Source organism: Rhincodon typus, chromosome 28 (genome assembly GCF_021869965.1).
Source record: "Rhincodon typus isolate 14 chromosome 28, sRhiTyp1.1, whole genome shotgun sequence".
Classification (NCBI taxonomy): Eukaryota; Metazoa; Chordata; class Chondrichthyes; order Orectolobiformes; family Rhincodontidae; genus Rhincodon; species Rhincodon typus.
Genome location: NC_063359.1, coordinates 27,557,237 through 27,580,426, shown reverse-complemented (window position 1 = coordinate 27,580,426; position 23,190 = coordinate 27,557,237). Strand labels below are relative to the sequence as shown.

General features: G+C 43.1%; 1 protein-coding gene across 1 annotated transcript in view; it reads left to right on the top strand.

Moving 5' to 3' along the window:
- garnl3 (GTPase activating Rap/RanGAP domain like 3) overlaps window positions 1-23,190 on the top strand; it is a 325,572-nt gene that overhangs the window by 241,597 nt on the left and 60,785 nt on the right. The window contains exons 11-16 of the mRNA XM_048613382.1: window positions 149-223; window positions 8,978-9,085; window positions 11,668-11,779; window positions 15,724-15,822; window positions 19,728-19,844; window positions 22,931-23,100. Of these exons, the coding sequence (XP_048469339.1) occupies window positions 149-223; window positions 8,978-9,085; window positions 11,668-11,779; window positions 15,724-15,822; window positions 19,728-19,844; window positions 22,931-23,100 (681 nt within the window). The remainder of the gene's footprint in view (window positions 1-148; window positions 224-8,977; window positions 9,086-11,667; window positions 11,780-15,723; window positions 15,823-19,727; window positions 19,845-22,930; window positions 23,101-23,190) is intronic.

The window sequence follows — 23,190 nt, the reverse complement described above, 5'->3', positions numbered from 1 at the left end:
ATCTCTGATTTGTATCAATGTTATGATTCCCTGTGCTTCCCCCTCGCCCAGTCCCCCAATGTCAGACAGCCAGGGCAAGGATACAGTCCTGGCCTGCCAGCCGCGAAGAGCAATGCAGTATTAGAAAACAAATGTTCTTTCTATTCAGGCCCTCAAGCTGAAGACAATCGTTAGAGGAGATGCTCCCACGAGCTTGGTAACCACTGGCCTGTACAGGAAAGAGGTGAGCGCATTGTTTGTTTTTCTTCTTTCTATGCTTCAAGTGAAACTACTGCAAAGTTTAGGCTAACGTCTTGTGTTTAATTCAGTGAAAATGCAGCATCTGTTATACTTCCAAGTTGCAGAGTCTTCTAGCAAAAAAGGGAGGCTATTCAGCCCACCTTGTCCATGCTGACTCTGTATGGCCGTCAGTCAGCCCTGTACACCTAACCTGTCCCTGTAGACCTGCGCACTTGCTTCTCTCAAGGTGCCCCAGTTTCTTTTTGAAATCATTCATCGTCTTTGTTTGCGCCAACATTGCAGGTAACAGATTCTAGATCTTTACCATTGCGTAAAATATTCTTCCTTGTGCCCTCCTGCATTCCTTGCCCAAAAACCTTAAATCTGTATCGCCTGGTCATTGTACCATCAGCTCCTGGGAATGGCTGTTCCTTGTATTCCTTATCTAAATCATTCATAATCTTGTGCAGCTTTATCACATCTCTGTTGCTCCAACTCAGTCTTTTGTTGCTAAAATCCCTCACACCAAAAATATTCTCATAAATCTCTTTCGCAGCCTCTCAAGGATCCTCACAACCTTCCGAAAGTGTGCTGACCAGAACTGCACACAATTCTCTAGATGTGGCCTAACCAGAATTTATCAGAGATTCATCATAACCTCCCTGCTTTTGTACTTGACACCTCCATTTATAAAGCTGATGATCCAGTGTGCTATGCTGACCACTCTCTGATTACATCCTGCCACCTCCAAAGATCTATGTGTGTGTCTTTCTGCTTTTGTATATTCCTCAGGGCTGTGCCGTTGATTTTGCCTCTCCCTATCCCTTTTGTTAAAATGTATCACCTCTCACTTTCCCATATTAAATTCCATCTGTGCCTGTGGGCATTGCTAGCCCGAGCTAGATTCTGTGACAGTCTGTCAGGAACATCCTTGTAGTTTTTCACACCTCCACTATTGATAGTGAATTGTTAGATTTTATTCTGTATTCCAATATGCAAGTCATTCATATATTTTATATCAAAAAAAGCAGTTGATCTTTCTTTGTCTGACCCTCAGATAACAACCTCCATCCAGTCTGAGAAAAAGCCAATTATTGTGACTCATTGCTTCCGGTCTTTAAGCCAACTTTTTATTGAGCTGTCACTGACTCTCCTATTGTATTAACCTTCATTTTGTTAACCAGCCTCTCGTTGGTACTTTATCACAGAACCATCACAGCACAGGAGACCACTTGGCCCATCGCACTTCTACCTACTTGTTCAAATGAGCCTTTATCGAACGATTTCTTAAAATCCACATCAACAACATCCATTGTAGACAAACAGGAGGCTGGAAGAACACAGCAAGCCAGGAAGGACCTGGAGGAAAGGAGCAGCCAATGTTTCGGGTATAACCCTTCTTCAGAACGTTGACTGCTCCTTTCCCCCAGATGCTGCCTGGCTTGCTGTGTTCTTCCAGCCTCCTGTGTGTCTCCCTTGGATTCCAGCATCTGCAGGTTTTTGGTCTCTAACAACATCCATTGCATTGCCTTCATCAACGTTATCTGTTACTACATTAAAAATTCAATCAATAAGTCGAACAAGACATACCTTTTAAAAATCTATGCTGGCTATCTCTAACTAACTCATACAAATCTCGAGCACTTGTGAATCTCTTTCCCTGACTGTTGATTCTAAAACATTGCTCACTAGTGAATATTAAAATGACCAGCCTTTGGTTTCTAAGAACCCCTCACATCCTTCCTTAAATAGAGAAGCCATGTTGTTGCTCTTTAGCCCTCTGACACCTCCTTAATATCTTGGGAATGTAAAATTGTGCCAAGGCTTGCCTCTGTCTCCACTGCCACTTCCTTTCGAAACAAGAACAGAAATTGCTGGAGAAACTCAGCAGGTCTGACAGCATCTATAGGAGAATGCAGAGTTAATGTTTCGAGTGTGGTCACTCTTCATCAGAACTGACTGCAGCTAGGAAAAGGTGGTGTTTATTTTGAAGGCAAGGTTAGGGTTGGTGGGGGAAGAGGTGAGCCGAGAGAGAGTGTTATGAAAGGGATAGGCAAATGTGCTGGGGATTATTGATAGTAGGCCAGAATAGAGGTTGAATACATCATAATTCGAGCTGAGAGAAGGAGAGAATGGATAGGATGTGCTGAAATCAACCCATGGAATCGGAGCGGCTGTGCTAAAAGCAACCAATGTCATGGAAGGATGGAATCAGGCCCCAAAATCATTACTCGATGCTAAGTCCCAGATGCTGCAGGGACCCCAAGCAGAAAATATGGTGCAGTTCTTTAAGCTTGCACTGAGGCTCACTGGAGCATTGCACTTCCTTTAGAAACCTGGATGCAACCCAACTGGAGCAAGTGATCCAATAACAGTCAGCCTTTCCAGCACGTTCCATCCATCATCATAGTCAACTCCATTCATATTGTTACTTTGCCAAACACAGGCAAAAGGAATTCATTCAGTTTATGAAAATTTGGTCAGCATGGATGAGTTGAGCTGAAGGGTCTGTTTCCATGCTGTATGACTCTATGACGCTAGCAAACACTGATATAAAGTGCCCATTAAGTATCCAGTACTGTCCTTGACCTCTAAGCATATATCACCCTAATTGTCCTTCAAATACTCCACTCCACCTCTTTAGAATGGTTTGCTATATACATGCTGGTGGATGATTTTTGGATTGTATATTATGTTGACTCAAATTTTATTCATGCTTTCTCTCTTTTCCAATCTTAGTTTCTTCCCACTCTCCGTCTCAACCTGTATTTGCTATGATCCTTGTTTGGGGAATTTGCTAGGCACGCATCATACACCCTCCTTGTATTCGTCATTCTCTCTATCGTCTTCGTCATCATGATTCCCTGCCCTTCCCTCTTGTTAGAATCTGTTTAGTATGTGCCTAAACTTTCTTTCTTCAAGAACACCATTACTCCATTACAGCTTTTGAGTTCAAACTTTGATTCCATTTTACTGAGCCCAGATGCCTTCTTGCACCATTGAAGTATTCCTCTTCCAACGTAGACATTCTATTTTAAATTGTTCCTTGCTCTTATCCGTTACTAAACTATAACCTATGGTATGCACTCTTATGCACATGTTCTCCCTTTGACACTGCACAGTTGGTGCACCTCATCAGATCCTAAATTAAAAACAGAAAGTTCTGAAAAATGTTCAGGTCTGGCAGCATCAGCGGGGTCACACTGGACTCTAAATGTTAACTCTCTCTCTGTCTCCACAGATGCTACCAGAACTGCTGAACTTCTTACAGAGCTTTCTGTTCTTATTTCTGATCTCCAGTTCTTTCATATTTGGCTTCTTTCTGGTGGGACAGAAAATGTACTGATTAAGAAGACTTTCCTGAAAACATTTAGAAATTCTTCCCTGTACTTGCCCTTTACTCTAAAATTATCCCAGTCAATAGTTGGGTAATTAAAAAAAAAATTATCCTAGCATGGGTCCAATGATCTGAAACATTTTCTGTGTGCTCACCTGCAATGAATATAATTTAAGTGACACATTTAACATAGTAACATAGAAGATAGGAACAAATGAGGCCATTCAACCCATCGAGTGGTCTACCATTCAGTATGATCATGGCTGATCAACGAGCTCAATACCCCATTCCTGCCCTCCCCCCATATCCTTTGATCCCATTAGCCAATAGAGCTATTTCTGTGGTAGTGAATTATGTAGGTGCCCCACCCTCTGGGTGAAGGAAAATTTCTCCTCATCTCAGTCCTGAAAGGTTTATCCATTGTCCTTAAACTATGACCCTTGGTTCTGGACTTCCCCACAATCAGGAACATCCTTCCTGCATCTATCCTGCCTAGTCCTGTTAGAATCTTATAGGTTTATCTATGGCATCCCCTCATTTGTCTAAACTCAAGTGAATACAATCCTAACCAACTCAATCTCTGCTCATATATCAGTCCTGTCATCCTAGGAATCAATCTGGTAAAGCCTGGGCACCCTACAGCTCTAACCGTTTCCCCACTGTAGGGTTTTGTGCTCCATCTCAAACACCACAGCAGGAACTCCTGAAGTTATAATGGAATAGCAATATCCTCCCCATTTGAGTGTGTTAGCAACATATACGTAGCACTTCAATTGGTGGTGTTTTGCAATCACTCACATGGCAGTTTTCAGGAGGTCACGTGTCAAACCCATTTCTGCGTGAAACATTCTTTGAGGGTAAAATGATTGGAGATGTTCTGTTTCATTTTTAACCAAAGGTTTTGTAGAAGTATTTCTTAAGAATGTTATGGTCATCTGAAAAGGTAAGGATGTTTTGTTTAAAATGTTTTTTTTTATTTGCATCTTAAATGCTGCTGGCTGGTGCCAACAAAACAAACCCGACTGACTAATGTTTTAATGTATGTGTAATCCCATCAAATTAGTTGATGTATGTGTTTGGTGAGCCTCGCTCCGAAAGTCATTTTCTTTATTTCAGAGAATTTTGACTGATACTGTCTCCTAATTTGTCTTGAAACTGTCTATAACCTAACCTGAAGCTGTTATTTAGCTGTGGTGAGACTGGCTTCAGTTCTTATTGAAGGCAGGCACCAAGCCAAGACTATTCGATAACCTGGTCCCAAAAGACACTATGGCAATCCCTGTAATTTGGGCATTTACTTTCTGCTTCAGAATAACATTGAGATGTTGGTTACAACAGCAGGGTAGAGAAATAAAAACAAAATCCCACACATTGTCGCCCACTCAGCATGAATCCTGATATTAAGGTGCTGCCTAACTAAACACATGAAATGTCTCAAGATTTCTCAAGGAGGTTATTGCACAGGTGATTTAATTTTTTTTTGTTATCTTATAAACCACATCACAAACTGCACTTGTTGGAGGCAGGGGGTGGTGGTAAAATTAACTTAGAGTTCAAAGCTAACTGGCCATCTCTTAACGTGGGGAGAGGACATGAGGAGAGAGTCAGGCACGCAGAGTCATGGAATCTTACTTTGCAGAAAAATGCCATTCATCCCATTGTGTCCATGTCAGCTCTTTGAAAGAGCTATCCAATTAGTATTGAACAACTCCTCAACCTTCTCTATTCCAAGGAGAAACAACACCACCTTCTCTTCACAGGACTGGAGTCTGTCATCCCCGGTATCATTCTAGTATATGTCCTCTGCATCAGATGCAGCAATAGTAATGGCTTTAAATTTCAGGGGGCGATTGTTAGGTTCTTTGTTGTTGGAGATTGCTCGTGTCTGGCAAGGTGTGGCATGAATGTTGCTTGCCCCTTGTCAACCTACACTTGGATATTGTCCAGATCTTGTTGCATTTGGACATGGACTGCTTCAGTATCTGAGGAGTCGCAAATTATGCTGAACATTGCGCAATCATCAGTGAACATTTCCAGTTCTGACCATGTGATAGAGCAAAGGTCACTGATGAAGTTGCTGAAGATGATTGAGCCCAGGATACCTACCCTGAGGAACTCCTGTAGATACGTCCTGGAACTAACCTCTAACACTGCAATCATCTTTATCAATGAATCCCCCTACTCTCAACATCCTATGGGTTACCATAGACTGGAAACTGAAGTAGCCATTTAAATATTGCAGCTACAACACCAGGTCAGAGCCTAGAAATCAAAGTCTCATGTAAGGAGTGTGATGGAATACATCTCACTTGCCTGGAACAATTGCAGCTCCAACAACACTCAAGGAACTTGACACCATCCAGGACAAAGCAGACCTTTGATTGTGCCAGGTATTACTCGAATTCCCCTGATTCCCAATAACTCTTAGTCTTGCTAGGGTTCCTTGCTACACTCAGTCAAATGCAGCCTTGATATCAGGGGCTGTCACTCACTCCTCACATCTGGAGTTCAGCTCCTTTGAACCAAGACTATAGTGAAGTCAGGAGTTGAGTGGCCCTGGTGGAACCCAAACTGAATGTCAACGATCAGGTTATTACTAAGAAAGGGCTGTTTAATTGCACTGTTGATCACAAACAATTGAAAGTAGACTGTTAGGCAGTAATTGGCCATGTTGGATTTTGTGTCCTGCTTCTGTCCACAGAATACTTGGGCATTTTTCCATATTGTTGGGTAGATGCCAGTGTTGCAACTGCACTGGGACAGCTTAGCTGGGGCGCAGCAAGTTCTGGAGCACAAGTCTCAATACTATTGATCGAATGTTGTCAGGGCCCAAAGCCTTTGCAGTATCTGGTGTCTCCAACCATTCCTTGATATCATATAGAGTGAATCAAATTGACCAAAGACTGGCATCTGTATTTCCAGGGATCTCTGGAGTATGCCGACATGGATCATCCCCTCGACACTTCTGGCTGCAAATTGTTGTAAATGCTTCAACCTCATCGCTCCCAGTGATGTGCTGCACTCCCCTCTCCAAGGATGGGGACATTTATAGAGCCTCCTCCTCCAGTGAGTTGTTTAATTGTCCACCAGCTTTCACGACTGGATGTGGCAGGACTACAGAGCTTAGATCCAATCTGTTGATTGTGGAATCGCTTAGCTCTGTCTATCACTTGCTGCTTTCGCTGCTTGGTGTGCAAGTAGTCCTGTTTGGTGGCTTCACCAGGTTGATATCCCATCTTCAGGTATGCCTGGTGCTGCTCCTGGCATGCCCTCCTGCACTCTCCATTGAACCAGGGTTGATCCCCTGGCTTGATGGTAATGGTTGAGTGGGGGATATGCCGGGCCATGAGGTTATAGATTGTGCTGGAGTACAATTCTGCTGCTGTTGATGGCCCATAGTACTCATGGATGCTCAGTCTTGAATTGCTAGATCTGGGCAAAGTCTGTCCCATTTAGCATACTAATAGTGCCAACAGCACAATGGAGAGTATTCTCAGTGTGAAAGTGGGACTTCATCTCTGCAAAGACTGTGTGGTGGTCATTCTTACTGATAGTGTAATGGACAGATGCATCTGCAGCCAGCAGATTGGAAAGGATGAGGTCAAGTATTTTCCCTTTTTCTCTTGTTGGTTCCTTCACCACCTGCTGCAGACCCAATCTGGCAGCTATGTCCTGTAGGACCCAACCAGCTCGATCAGTAGTACTGCTGCTGTGCTCTTGGTGTTGGACGTTGAAATCCCCCACCCAGAGTGTATTCTGCATCTTTGTCACCCTCAGTGCTTCTTCCAAGTGTCATTCAACATGGAGGAGCAGAGAGTTATCAGCTGAGGGAAGATGGAACATGGTAATCAGCAGGAGGGTTCCTTGTCCATGTTTGGCCTGATGCTATGACACTCCTCCCAGGGCAACTCCCTCCCAACTATATACCATGGTGCTCCCATCTCAGCTGGACCTTCCCTGCTGTTGGACCAGACTTGCTCAGCGATGGTGATGGCGTTGTCTGGGACATTGTAAGACATAATTCTGTGAGTATGACTGTGTCAGGTTGTTGTTTGACTAGTCTGGGAGACAGCTCTCCCGATTTTGGCACTAATCCCCAGATGTTGGCAGGGAGAACATGGCCAAATTGATAGGACTGTTCTCATTCCCGGTCAATACTGGATGGTCCGTCCAGTTTATTCCTTCAATGCATTCGATAAATCGATGGGTTTTTATGACGATGGCTTCATGATCATAATTAGACTTGTTTCGTTCCAGTCGTGTATTGAGTTGAAACCTGGGTCATCACAACATTTCCTGAGTTTCTGGATGACTAATCCAACAACAAAACCACAATGCCATCATCTTCCCTGTGGCTTAGCCTGTCATTTCCAAAGATTTGTACCTGTGAACCCCGAAGATGTTGGTTCCTGCACTCCTTTTAAAAGGTTATCACCTGGCTAATATTGCCAGTTTATTCAGGAGCCGTCAGCATTAACTTTCATCTTCCATGTGTCTCTCCATGTGCACAGTCTAGTTATGTTCAATTGGTGTCTACTGCTGTCCTTCTCATGCATTTCCAAGTTCTGGGCAAACTTTGAAATTGTGCCCTGTAGTCTGCATCATCAATATATATCAACAAGAGCAATTGTCTTAATTACTAGTCGCTGGGATTACGTCTGTAAACTTCCCTCCAGTCTGATAAATGACTGTTCCCCACTGCTGTCTGCTTTCTGTCATGCAGCCAATGTTATATGCATGCTAACACTGCTCCTTTAATCCCAAGGGTTTCAATTCTTCTTTTAGCCTCTATTATGTGGCCCTTTATCGACTGCCTTTTGAACATCTATATATTCACCGTCATCCTCACTGTCATCATCCAGCTGCCATTATTTAATGGAGTAACTGGATCAGTCTTCGTCTGACGCATATGAGTGCTATCCATCATTTACCAACCCATGGTTTTATTACACAAATAATTTTATCTTAGTTAATGGCATCTACCAACTTCTCCTCCAGCAATATTAGGCCTGTATCGACCCAGCTTTATGTTTTATGCCTTTATTTTTTGTTCAACAGGGTTGTAAGGCTTGCATCTCAGCAGCCCTCTGGCTCAGTCTCCATATCCAAGCTGGGACTGAAAGATTCTAGTGTGGTGTGCTTTACAATTTACTTTAATCTATCAGTCATGAGTCAAGTTGCGTCATAGCCAGAGGCCATTTTGTTAGCAGTGGCTTGGTTTCCTTAATATGTACATGCAAAGAGGTTAATGCTTGTGTGTGAAAGAATCATCAGGGGGAACCAGATGGGCCAAATGGCCTGTTTCTGTGCTGCGAGATCAATGTAAGTAAGAATAGATGTGACTCATTGGGTGTTTAAAAGTACAAATGATGAATTTATTTTGGGATGAAAAAGACAATAACTTTCACTCTATTGTAACAGGATGACCAGGATGAGTTTACCAGATCCTTGGGTCATTTTCCAGCCAGCAGCACATTGGATGAAGGAGTACCTGTAAAGCCTTTTACTTGCTCAAAAAGAAGGAACAATGTAAAGTGTTTTTGTCAAAAGAAATCTTAGTTATGTTTAAAATATTTTGCTCCATTCTGTTTGCTTGATTGCTTAAGTTCGATCAAATTAATGAATATAATTACCTGTTTGCCCATTATCTTGATGTTTGTGTCCAGGAAATGCACAATATCATAGAATCATAGAATCCCTGCCCTGTGGGAGAAGGCCATTCAGCCCATTGAGTTTACGCCAACCGTCCAAACAGTATCCTACCAAGACCCTCCTCCCTACCCTATCCCTGTAACCCTGCATTTCCCGTGGCTAATCCACCTAGCCTGCGCGTCCCTGGACACTCTGGGCAATTTAGCATGGCCAGTCCACCTGACCTATACAACTTTGGATATAAACTCCAATGTTTCACTGAGCAGTTTAAGTCTGACTTACTGAAGCAAGAGTAATTTCCTAGATTTATCCTAGCATTCCTGCACCAACTTGTAAGGCTGAATGGCCTCCTTCAGTGCTGTATGATTATACAGATAGGGAGTAAATAGGAATAAGGAGCCTTCCATGAATTGTTAAGGTTTTATTCAATAGGTATTTTTATATTTTTATATTAACACCTTCAAACTTATTTTCCAGATGCAAGCAAATGAGTAGGATAAATATACAAAAAAACAGGGTGATAAGCCTCCCCACTATCCCATTTAATGAGAGAAAATATAATATGGAATATAGCTGGATGTAACAAAGATTTCCTTTACATATTTGGCTTATTGAGATTATAACGTTGTTTTAAATATACCCTTTTCTTGCTGGGTTGAGTAATGAATCTGGGGAAGATTTCCTGTCTGCACCAGGTGTAATTAAATTGGAGATGTTGTCTTTTATAAATTGGTTTAAAGTTTTGGTGCCATGTAGAAAAAGACTTTCCCTTGTTGACCCAATGCAAGGGCTCAACTTTGACCTACCCACCCATTGGAATAAACCCAACAAAGTGAATGTGAATCAACCTGCTGTTCTTTAGAGTGACATTTCCTTACCAAGATCGTCCAAAAAGGATTGAAACTTTTCTACAGGTTTAAGATGCAACAATATATTGAGTTTCAAATACACTTTTAGACTCTGTGATTTGTTTGAACTTTGGATGCTAATGTAAAAGAATGGCATTCGATCAGATGCCTGTTATATACTTTACCCAATTTACATTGTGCCTCTTGTCAAATTTTCTTTCCTATCAAATTTAACAGTAGACAATACCATGACCTCACCTGTTACTCAACTTTCATTAGAAAAGTTAAACTTATCCCTTTGGTGTGAAAGTTATGCATGGATCTGGGTTTGGACCTCGTTAATGTTGGATTGTGATTGTGTTTTTAAAATGTGACACTTTCTGAGTTATGGTTCCTTTTAAGTGTCTAAATGAAAGTGTGACTCTATTGGGATCACCTCAGTGATTCATAGCCAACCAAAACCCGTTTGCCTGCATCCTCAACTTGTGCCAGCATGGATTTCCCTCCCTCCCCTGCCAGCCAAGTTGTGATCTCCTGGTGCTGGTAAATGATAACGGAGCTCAAGGCGTCTTGTATCCAAACAACTTCCTCACCCTTTACCAACCCCACCTCTGAGCCCAGGGATTATCAGGAGAAGGCGTAGGGTCCAACTCTGGGACAACAGTGGTAATTCAGGAAGAAGAGGATGGAAGAGGGGACTTGACTTATGTTAAGATCCCTTTTCCCTCTAGAAGTCATTAATAACTTTATTATATAAATATTCTATATGTGTCTTTTTTGTATAAGCAGGTATGGTGTGTGTTTAGCTGTGTGTGTATATACTTGTGTGTGTTTATATACATATACTAGTGTGTGTGTATATACCAAAGTGTGCATATACGAGTGTGTGAGTACGTGTGAGTGTATAGACATAAATGAGCATACGTGTCTGTCAGTGTGTGTGAGTGTGTGTGTATATATGTATGAGTGTGTGTGTGTATGTATGAGTGTACACCAATCACTTACATATAGCACTGAATCTTCTGGCAAACCCTGCTTTTAAATGTTAGTTTATGCTGGTTGTATTGTGGAGAAAAGGTGACATTTCAAGAGATGCAGATATGGGGAGGGAGCTTGGAGCAAGGCAGATTGACTTTTGCGTTTGCTGTTCAGCTGGGTAATTGATCGTGGCACAGCACCAATGCCAACATCCCACAAACAAATAAAATATTCGTGGGCAGTGCCCCCTGTCAATCCAAGAACATTGGACATCTGCTGTGAAGGAGGTCGAAACACATGTAGATGTTAGAATTAGTCGAGCAAGTCTTTAGCCTATTGCTGCTGGCTGGTGCTTGATTCCCTGATGTGCGAGAAGAAGGCACAAAAAGCTGAAAACCAGTAAATGATGGCACAAAAAATGTGTTGCATTTGTGAGAAAGCTCTTGTTCCACCATTTAGTGGGAGCATCATTCTAATATGCAAGTCAAAAGCGCTCATTCTAACTTCCAGCTTCGAAAGAGTGAATTTATGTTCTTGAGGTTATTTAAATTATTACATTCATCTGTGGCACCAACCCATCCTGTTCATTGTATGGTAACCTAAATTGCATTCTTTGTATACTTTGCCTTACAGCCCTGGGAGCCTCAATGTTTCTGCAGCAATTTCCCCTTTGAAATCATCTGCAGTGATTCCTGGGGACAGTCGTTACTAATCTCCACAGACGCTGGAGTGTTATTGTTAGACGGTTAGTCACTATGTCATATTCTCATTTGCACATGCTTTGCTATTGTCTGTCCCCCTGCATTGTTGGATCACACAATTCATATCAGCATTTATTGCAGTCACTTAAGTCAGAATGGGGTGCTCACACAGTGAGGATAAAGTGCACTACGTGAATATACAGCACAACAATGAATTATTCTCTTCAGCTAATGTTGTGACTGTTGACTTTGTAAATGGACCCAGCAAGCACATTCCAACTAATGACTAGAGCTTCTCACAATGTGCACCATCACCATTTGTAGCACAGCATATGTAACTGGGATTTTCACACAGAATGGATGAACAAAATATTTGTGGCTTCAATCTTTGACACTGAATAACATTGTCACGATTGTGAAGCCTAATTCTGTTTGGAAATATGAGAGGGAAGCCAATATGCTCACCACAAGCTGCTTACACTTGTTGTTGTTTATCATGAGGCCGATTAGTTAGTGTTTTCTTGTGACTTACACCTTATACCACGCTGACACTACAGTAAACACATTGCTGAAAGGTTATTGGAGCTTGTAGGTAGCACTACTCTGTTCTACTAAACCATCACAGGACACACAGATCACAAAAATGAGTGGTTCTGAGCAATTTCAACTTCATGAGCTGTAATTCCTCTACGAATTGCCAGTTGTATTATTTGATTCAATGTGCTGTTCTCCAGCAGTCTAGTTCCTAATTGAAAAGTATCTGGCATTCTGAGTTTGTGGGATATATTGACACTATGGTGAGGAGCTATCCCCAGTGGTAACTTTCCATAGTTCTCGGTGTGTATGGGGCATCAATGCATTGGTTGGACTGTTTCCCATTTTAATTTGGTCCGTGCGTGATTTCAAAATTTTCATCTTTGTTTCCAAGTACCTCAATGACCTCCCCCTTCCGTATCTCTATAATCGCCTCCTGCTGTAAAACCATCTGACATACACTGTGCCTTCCTCCAGTTCTTGCCTCTTGACCATTTCCAATGGCTATCTCTCCATCATTGGTGGGTCGGGGTGGGGGGGTTACCTCCTTGGTACACACGCACTGGAGTGACATCTGCTTCTCTCTCGTCTTTAAGAGGTGGCTTGGTGGCTCAGTGGTTAGCACTGTTGCTTTATAGTACCAGGGACCCGGGTTCAATTCCACCCTCAGGCGACTGTCTGTGTGGAGTTTGCACATTCTCCCTGTGTCTGTGTGGGTTTCCTCTGGGTGCTCCGGTTTCTTCCCACAGTCCAAAGATGTGCAGATTATGGTGGGTTGGCCATGCTGATTTGTCCCATAGTGTCCAGGGATGTGCAAGTGAGATGGGTTAGCCATGGGAAATACAGGGTTACAGGGATGGTGGGTTTGGGTGGGATGCTCTTCAGGGGGTTGGTTGAACTTGATGGGCTGAATGGCCTGTTGCTACACTGTAGGGATTCTGTGGAAGATGTTCCTTCAGACTCTTTCACCAAGCCCTTGACTGTCTGCTTTAACATCTCCCCTCTGTGATCCAATGTCAAAGTGCTCTTTATAAAGCTGCAGTGAAGCACCTTGGGCCATCTTATGCTATACAAATACAGATTGTTCTTGTTATTATTATTAGAAGCCTATTCGACAGGCATTGGGGTTCATTTATATCCTGTCTTTTCCCTAGGGTGGGGGATTTCAAGAGTAGGAAGCATATTTTTAAGGTGAGAGGAGAAAGATTTTAAAAAGTACATGAAGGGGCAATTTTTTTTACACAGAGAGTGGTTCATGTGTGGAATGAACTTCCAGAGGAAGTGGTGGATGTGGGTACAGTTACAATGTTTAAAAGGCATTTGGATAAGTACAAGGATAGGAAATGTTTGGAGGGATGTCGGCCAAGCGCAGGCCGGTGGGACTAGTTTAGTTTGGGATTATGGTCGGCATGGACTGGTTGGACCGAAGGGTCTGTTTCCGTGCTGTATGACTCTATGACTCCAATAACCAAAGGGAAATATTTTCATTTCAAAAACCCAGTCCTTTTAGACTTCTTTTGTTAATTGACATTCAGTGTTAAACTGCTCAGATTTATCCAGAAGTATGTTACTTTATTTCTGAAATAACTCCACAGAGGCTGGCATCCTGTCACCAAGTCACCTTTTATTTATGTGTGGAGAGTCCTTGGCACTGATCCAGCTCCCTCAGAGCCAGCTCTCAGAGTGAACAGAACCTCTGACACTCCTGGATAACAGCCACAATCAGGCGACTCATATTCTGTGTGGTCAACCTGGCTGTCCTTGCTACAATCACTACAATTTCAAGAATAGAAATTCTGACATTTCACATATGATAGATTGATTTGAAATCAATAATCTGATTTATTTTACAATCCAACAAACTTGCGTTATTTTCAATGTGGTTCTACTGAAACTAGCACTCTTACAAACACAAATGTCCACATGCAGGTATTGACAGACGCGTGTTCTTGTAAGCACATTTACACACACATGTGCAAATACACCCATACGTGTACATGCAGTCACACAAACAAACCCCGCTGAAAGGCGTACTCACACAGGCACACAAACATGCACACCTACACATTCATTCACATGCAACCGCACCATCCATTGGAGCATACAAAGGTTTCATGAGGGAGAATGAGGTGATTCAGCCCATCATGCCTGCACCCGCTGAAAGCAAACTAGCATCTATTCTAATCCTACTGTCCAGCACTTGGCGCATAGCCTTACAGGTTACAGCACTGAAGGTGCAGATCTGGGCTAGCCCCCAAACTGGGCAAAGAGTTCCAGGCACGCACCACCCTCTGGGTGAAAAGGGTTTCTTCATGTCTTCACTAATTTTTCTACTAATCACTGCATGCTCTAATCTTTCTACTGATCACAACCACTTGCACACAGACGTATACACATGTAATCACATGACAAGAGAATATGCATGTCTGCATCCACATTGAACTCTGTTTTTCATCCATTTTAGTGAGACGAACCCTCCTTGGTTTTACAAACCTGAAAATGAGCGTGAACCAGAGGTTTATAAGTCATTAATCTTTCCTTATTATGTTGGAATTTTATCAATAAACCTCCTGTATTCTGTGACAGAATATTAATGAGTTTTCAAATCTTCCTCTTTGAACCTAGTAGCTTCATATCTTCCAGAAATAAAGTCGATTGACATTTGATCAAGACTAGTTGTTGGGTGATGAAGCCCTGACTCTTGTTTGACAGGGCTCAGGGCCAGTAAGGGGAAGGCTGTACTCTAATTGTGTTGTCTCCCTCTTAAGGTGCAGTTCACTTCTGCAACAGTGTAAGTGTTGAAGGGTATCTGACTGTTAATCTGTTCACTGAGCCCACAAAGATATTGGGTGTGATCACAGTTGAAGTCCAGCCTGGGTTGTTTCTTTCTGCAGTTACCTCCCAATACAAGCTTCAACTGCTTTTCCTTTTGTTTTTAAGAAATAATTAGATTAATTAATGTTGTGCTGTTATGCCTTTGATATAAGTTGCAAAACCAATGCTGTATTCCCAATACAACAGGGACTTAGATAAGAGTCTGCTGACATTACACATTGTGTCCAGTACCTCAAGATATCACCTTTAACTCTCCAAGATTAATAACCATTTTGCCCTTGTTTTCTGTCATTGCTGGAGAAACTCAGCAGGCCTGGCAGCATATGGGGAGAGAAAAACAGAGTTAACGTTTCAAATCCAGGTGACTTTTCTTTGCAACTGCTTTTCTGAAGAAGTCATATCCAATTCAGACATTCTCTCTCCACAGTTGCTGCCAGATTTGCTGAGTATTTCTAACATGTCCTGATCTTATTTCAGATTTCTGGCATCCTCTACATTTTTGCTTTTATTTCTTTCTAATTTTGCTTTGGACTCATTGGGAAAAGGGGAATTTATTTTAATGTACATTGGACTTGTCTAACTTCAACACTGGTTGTTTCAAAACTATTTCTTTATACAGAGGGCCAGACCCCAGTGCCAGTCTTTGACAGGAGCCTGCCAGTGAAACAGATGGACATCTTGGAAACTCAGGATCTCCTGCTCACGAGAGCAGACAAAGGTAAACTGCAGAAGGACTGATCAAAATAGTCTGGCATTTGGCACAGTGAGAGTGCAAAACATTGTAGCATTTCGACACAACTGTCTCACGTGAGGAACTAATGGCCTGGCGGTAATGTTTGTTGGACTGGTAATCCAGAGGCCCAGGTTACTGCTCTGGGAGATAGTCAAAATCACTCTGCAGCCCCTGGTGAAATTTCAATTCAATTAATAAACAAAGCTGAAATGTAAAGCTAGCCTGAGAAATATTAACCATGACAACCATAATTGGTAATTGTCAAGGGCTAATGCCCCTCAGAGAAGGAAATCTTCTGCCCTTAATTGGTCTGGCCTAATGCTGATTCCAAACCACATAACCAATGTGGCTTATTCTTAACTGCACTCTGAAATGGCCCTAGCAAGCTCCTGAAGCAGTCCATGTCCAAATGCAGCAAGACTTGGACAATATCCAGGTTTGGGCTGACAAGTGGCAATTAACATTCACGCCACCCAGTTGCCAAACAATGGCTATCTTCAACAAGAGAGAATCTGAGTATCATTCCTTGGGAGATCACTGAATCTCCCACTGTCTACACCCTAAGGGTTACCGTTGACCAGAAACTGAACTGAATTAGCCATATAAGTACATTGGCTACAAGAGCAGATCAGAGGCTAGGAATACTGCAACGAGTAACTCATCTCCACACTCCCCGAAGCCTCTCCATCATCTGCAAGGCACAGGTTAGGAGTTTGTTGGAATATTTCCCACTTGCCTGAATGAGTGCAGCTCCAATGACACTCGAGAAGCTGGACACCATCCAGCCCACTTGATCGATGCCAAATCCACAGACATTCACCTCCTCGACCGCTGATGCTCAGTCACCGCAGTGTGTACCATCTACAACATGAAGTGCAGAAATTCACCAAGGGTCCTTAGAAGCACCTTCCAAAACCACAAATTGTTTTTCAGTCTGTCACAGCGTACTCATTCATGGTGACAGTCCAAGTTTTGATTATTGTGACAATTACAAAGAAAGGATCTGTAATCGACGAGCCACTTTGAAATAATAATTCTTACTAAATGATTGATGTTTATGATGTATCGATAAGAATAGCCATATAAAAGGGGGAAATGAAATTATTTCATAGTTTCAAACTGCATTTGGAAGAGTTTACAATTTCATTCAATTGTTTAAAAGAAATCTCTTGCTGCTGATTTTTGAATCAAAAATTCCAAATGCAGGAAGCTATAAATATCCCCCAGGGTCATATTAGTTACAAGAACTTTAGAAGTGTTATAATGATCTCTGTGTTATCATGTCCATGATTTCAAAGAAGTGTTTGTCATGTTTTTATAACATTGATATGACCCAGTGGAATGGCAGAGCCAGAGCAGCTTTGAAGTCTGATAAGTTCATGTAAACATGTGATTACAACAAATTACAGGCCTTCTCGAGAGCTCCTCAACATTGTGACTGAGGTGCTGTCCAAACTCTGGCTTGCTGTCTGATCCTTCGTCTGACAGTGAGTGATGGAAACTGTCAAATATCCTAGAAGGGTGAAGATTTAAAACTGTCAGAAATGGAGGAGAAATCAGAAAACTGATCTCCGCAACAATGGCTGATTGCATTGCAAACGATAAAGCAGCCCTTAGCTTTGGGGGAACACTTGTGATGCAGTGGCTGTGTCCCTTCCTCTCAGCCAGGTGACCTGAGTTTGGGTCCTACCTGTTCCAGAGGAATGTCATAACATGTCTGAACAGATTCATTAGAAATATCAGAACGACACTCTGATGCCATAGGAGCAGGAGCAGGCCATTCGCCCCTTCAAGTCTTGGCTCCTGTTTTGTGCCGGCTCCTTATCACTCTCAACTCCCCAATGTTTCAAAAACCTGTCTACCTCCTATTTAATTACTTTCAGCAATCTAGCCTCCACACCTTTCTGAGGTTAGAGAATTCCAAACATTTATTACCCTCCGAGAGAAGAAATTCTTTCGTTTCTTATCAGTGTCTCCTTGTTCTTTAACTGTGTCCCCTAGTTCAAGATTCCCCCACTAGTTTAAACATCTTCTCAATACCTACCCTGTCAAGTCCCCTCAGAATCTTGTATGTTTCATTAAGATCACCACTCATTCTTCTAAGCTCAAATGAATAAAGGCCTAACCTGTTTATCCATTGGTACTAAATCAGCCCTTTTCATCCCATGAATCAGCCTAGTGCATCTCTTTTGAATTGCCTCAAATGCCAGTATACCCTTCCTTAAAAATGGGGACTAAAACTGCACACTGTGCTCCAGGTCTCAGTAACATCTTGTACATTTGTAACAAGAGTTCCCTGTTTTTAACTCCAATGCCCTGACGAATAAAAACCAAACTATACCCCTCATCCTTCTTAACTTATCTGCAGCTTTCAAAACGGCTGACTGCCATCTCCTCCTGATGGATAGAACAATCCTTATTTCTTTCCATCCTTACCGACCATGATGCAAGGGTTGCAGGATAGAAGAAAGAGGCCATGTTGTTTCTCTGTCTAGATATTCTCTAATCACCCAGCTCAGGGATGTTATTACACACTTCTGGAACAGGTGAGAGATGAACCCAGACATACAGAGCTATGCCAGCTGCATGCTGTTTGTGTGCATTGTTTCATGTTGAGCTGGAGTACGGTATGTAGAACATGTCACAGGCAATAAAGCTTGAAACAGGTTGTAGAATCCCTATAGTGCAGATACAGGCCATTTGGCCCATCAAATTTACACCAATCTTCTAAAAAGCACCCCACCCAGATCCATCCCATCCCCACATTTACTATGGTTAATCCACCTAACCTGCACATCCTGGACACTATGGGACAATTTACCATGGCCAGTCTATTTAACACACTATTTGGACTGTGGAAGGAAACTGGAGCACCCAGGGGAAACCCACACGGACACAGGGAGAATGTGCAAACTCCACTCTGTCACCTGAGGCTGGAATCGAACCCGGGTCCCTGGTACTGTGAGGCAGCTCTGCTAACCACTGAGTTACCGTGCCAGCCTAAGGTAACCTGGTGTGTGAAGTTCTCAGCAGTGCCATCAATTCATAAGGAGGACCAAAGGGTCCACTGTGCAGTGTCATGTAAATTTATTGAAAGGGTCCACCATCTTACACGGGAGCCATGTTTATGAGAAGGCTTGTGCTAAAAATACTATCTGTTTTGACTGATATTGTGTGATGGCGCATTGCAATATGATTCATATCTTTGTTCTTCTTCCAAATCTTAAGTTTGCTGTGTCCTGGAGGCAGTGCTGTCTTCATGGGACTTTGGGACCTGCTGCCAATTGAGGCCTGGGAGTAGACATTTAAGGTCCCCATCATGTTGCTGCTGGTGTTAACCAAACATCAGGCGAGGGACTCACCATGGAGGGAGTCGCATAATGAAACCAGTGTGGCATTGCTTGCAGGGTTCCGGAATGGGCACAGATTGCTGGTCTCTTAACTAAAGCCCTCACTGGTTTATCAAGGGTCCTAGCATTGGAAAGTCAGGAGTGGGTGGCAGAGGCCTGCTGAGAAAGCCCCCAACCCCAACCCCACCCCCATGAACCTTGTACCCTTGTGACCCCCACTGTCACTGTGGCCTGGGATCCAGCCAAAGTCCTGGGCCTCAAGTAGATCCCATATAGTCCCCTGGCCTGCTGCCATCCATTGGATCTGCTGTCCTTACCTGGTCGGCATTTCTCAATGGGAGAGACTTCCCAGGCCCTTGGCCCACCCAGTGCCTGAGAGGAACAGACCCTGCAGCCCGACGCGGTTTCTCATTCCCTCACTGGATTCCACCCAGAGAACACAGGTACCTGCCACACTGAGCTTGCAGTGTAGTTTGCAATCTGCCTTTCCTGCTTTGACTGTCATTGAAGCTGAGTTATATTTGTTGCTTCTCCCCACAGGGAAAGATGCACGTCTGTTTGTCTTTAGGCTGAGCGCAGTCAGGAAAGTTCTGGAGGAGAAGCAACTGGTGAAGAGCAAATCTGATTGCAAGGACAACAAGCTTGAAAAAACAAAAGGTAATACTCATTAATAGTTGGTTTCATTTGCAGCAGGTTCCTTACATTGAGGCTCAGTGAAATTTTCTATGCGTTGCTTTTCCTACCAACAAATGTACCACAGACCAAGAGTAGAAATTCCACTGTCCATTTCTTTTTAGGTAAGTCACTCATGGGATGTGAGCACCATAGGCAAAGATAGGGTTTATTGCCCTTCCCTAATTGCTTATGAGAAACTGATGTTGCCTTGTTGAGCCATTGCAGTGAATTGGTGAATTACACCCAAAGTGTTGTTAGGAAGGGAGTTTTCGGATTTTCATCCTGCGACACTGAAGGAGCAGCAATATAGTTCTGAGTCAGGTTGGTGTGTGGCTTGGAGGGTAACTTACAGATGATGTGATTTTTGCCTCCTGCAGATATTTTGCCCCTCGCTGCAGAGCTTACGTTATCACCTGTAACATTCGAAACTAGGAATCGTGGTATTAAAGAATTCAACAGATGTATATTACAAGTAGCTATTGTGCATAATTATTACTTTATTATATTCACAAGCAAATAGTGTTTGGGTTTGTACTAAGCTATTCTGTTGCCCAGAGCAACGTGCATCCAGTAGAGTATCATGCTTCAAGTAACCCGAGGTAAGATGGAGTCTGTGATCTTTATACCCTCAGGTCACATGACAGGTCACATAAAAGGCACACTGACATACTGAATCTCTTAAAAGTACACTAACATAATATGCCTCTTAAAAGTCACCAAAGTCCTACCAGACCTTAGGGCTGCTCTCAGCAAGAGATGGTGGTGGTTTAACCTGAGGGTCATCATGTCTCAGGTGAGGGGAGAGGTTGAGAAGAAATGTCCTTCATGGTAACCTCAGCCAGACAGGGAGTTGAATCCACACTGTCGGTGTCACTCTGCATTGCACACCTGCCACCCAAGCTAACCAACCTTCATCTTAAAGGTACATTGACATACAAACTGTGAGCCATAACACTGTCACAGGTGATGGTGTTCCCCTTCTCCTTCTAGGTGGTAGAGCCCGCAGGTACTTTGGTTAAATGGTAGGCACTGCTGCTGCTGTGTGCCCAGTGTTGGAGAGAGTTTCTTCTTTACTCATTTGTGGGATGTGGGTGTCGCTGGCTGACGAGCATTTCTTGCCCATCGCTAGTTGCCCTTGAGAAGGTGGTGGTGAGCTGCCTTCTTGAACCGCTGCAGTCCTCCTGCTGTGGGTTGACCCACAGCGCCATTAAGGAGGGAATCCAGGATTTTGACCCAGTGTCAATGAAGGAATGGTGATATATTTCCAAATCAGGATGGTGAGTGACTTGGAGGGGAGCTTAGAGGTGGTGTTCCCATACATCTGCTGCCCTTGTCCTTCTAGATGGAAGTGGTGGTGGGTTTGGAAGGTGCTGTCTGAGGAGCTTTAGTGAATTTCTGCAGTGCACCTTGTAGATCGTATGCACTGCTGCTACTGAGCGTTGGTGGCAGAGGGAGCAGATGCTTTGTTGGAGTCCATAGAAACAGGCCATTCGCCCAACAAGTCCACACCACCCCTCTGAAGACCATCTCACCCGGACCCATCCCCCTACCCCTGCATTTCCCATGTCTAACCCACCTAACTTAAACATCCCTGAACACTGTGAGCAATTTAGCATGGCCAATCCACCTAACCTGCACATCTTTAGACTGTGGGAGGAAACCGGAGCACCTGGAGGAAACCCATGCGCACACTCCACACAGACAGTTGCCCAAAGGTGGAATCGAACCCAGGTTGCTGGCGCTGTGAGGCAGCAGTGCTAACCACTGAGCCACTGTGTGTGGATGTTCCTGCACGGAGTCAAGCTTCTTGAGTGTTGTTGGAGCTGCACCCATCCAGGCAAGTGGGGGAGTATTCCATCATACATCTGACTTGTGTTTTGTAGTTGTTGGACATGCTTTGGGGAGTCAGGACGTGAGTTATTCACCACAGTATTCTTAGATTCTGACCTGCTGTTGTAGCTGCTGTGTTTAAATGGTGAGTCCAGTTGAGTTTCTGGTTAATGGTAACCCCCAGGATGTTGATAGTGGGACATTCAGTGATGGTAACACAACTGAATGTCCAAGGATAATGGTTAGATTGTCTCTTATTGGTGATGACCACAACCTGGCATTTGTGTGGCACGAATGTTACTTGCCACTTTACACAGGAATAATTGTCTTGTGAAACTACTTTACTCCATCGTGATATAGTGTACCTGTAATCTTCATTAGGTAACCCCTGTTCCCTTGCATCAGTGCAAACCAAGAAAATACCCTTTGAATTCAAGCTTGCTAATCAGTGCTGAGCTTCTGAAACCTGCATTGTTTCAAATGTTAATACAATAATCATGTTAATTGTGAATTTCTCACTCAACAAACATGTAGAATTCAAATTACATTTAATGTGACAGGTCTCTTAAGGTACATGTGCAATATATAATGGATGAAGCTCAATTTGGGATGGGTAATCAATGCTGGCCTCGTTGATAATACTCAATGAACCACTGAAAAAAAGGTCTTCAGATTATCCCTTTAACAGAAGCATTAAGCGTTTATTTGTGCTATATAAATAGGAGTCAGAAGGTGCTACTAGAACCTGGTTCAGTATTTACCCATGAGTTCAACAGTCACTTCCAGGTCACAGTTTCTTCCAGACATTTAAAAGATCAAAGGTTATGGAATTGGCATTCTATTCCAAACATTGATTGGAAATAAAGCTAACTGTTTTTAGTCTAGTTGCCATTTTCTTGTGGAATTTACTGTTGTCAGCCCCTGGCAATGTACAAATAGTTCCAGGCAGTCCTTTGGATTGTCCCAGTGTATGCAGGGGATCTCCAGGAGTGTGCCAACATTGGCAGGTCTTTCTGTCTGTGTCAAAAATCTTTGGAACTGTTTGAAGAATCACAAAAGATTGGATTTTTGATCTTCCGTCATTTGAAAATTCCGAAGAGTGGCATGTTTGAAAGCCAGTGTAATTGGAAGGGAACTTGTGGGACAAGGGAACGAAGAGACTCCAGTGTATGGTGCTGAAGTGTCCTGTGCTGCAGCTGACCAGCAGTCTTCATCTCTCTATTGTTTTTCCTCAAAAGGTTGCCATTTGTACGCAATCAACACCCACCACAGCATGGATCTGCGGATTGTTGTCGCCATTCGCAACAAGCTGCTCCTCATTACAAAGAAAAACCTCAGCAGGTCCAACAGCTTCCCAAGCCCCCAGGCACCTGCAGAGTCACCTGTGGAAGAATTCCAGTACATCAGGGTAAGATTGGGGTAAATGGTTCACTGTCGGATAATGTCAGCTGGATTCTTGGAGCTTTGCTTGACTTTGAGTCTCAGAGGGTCCAGGGTG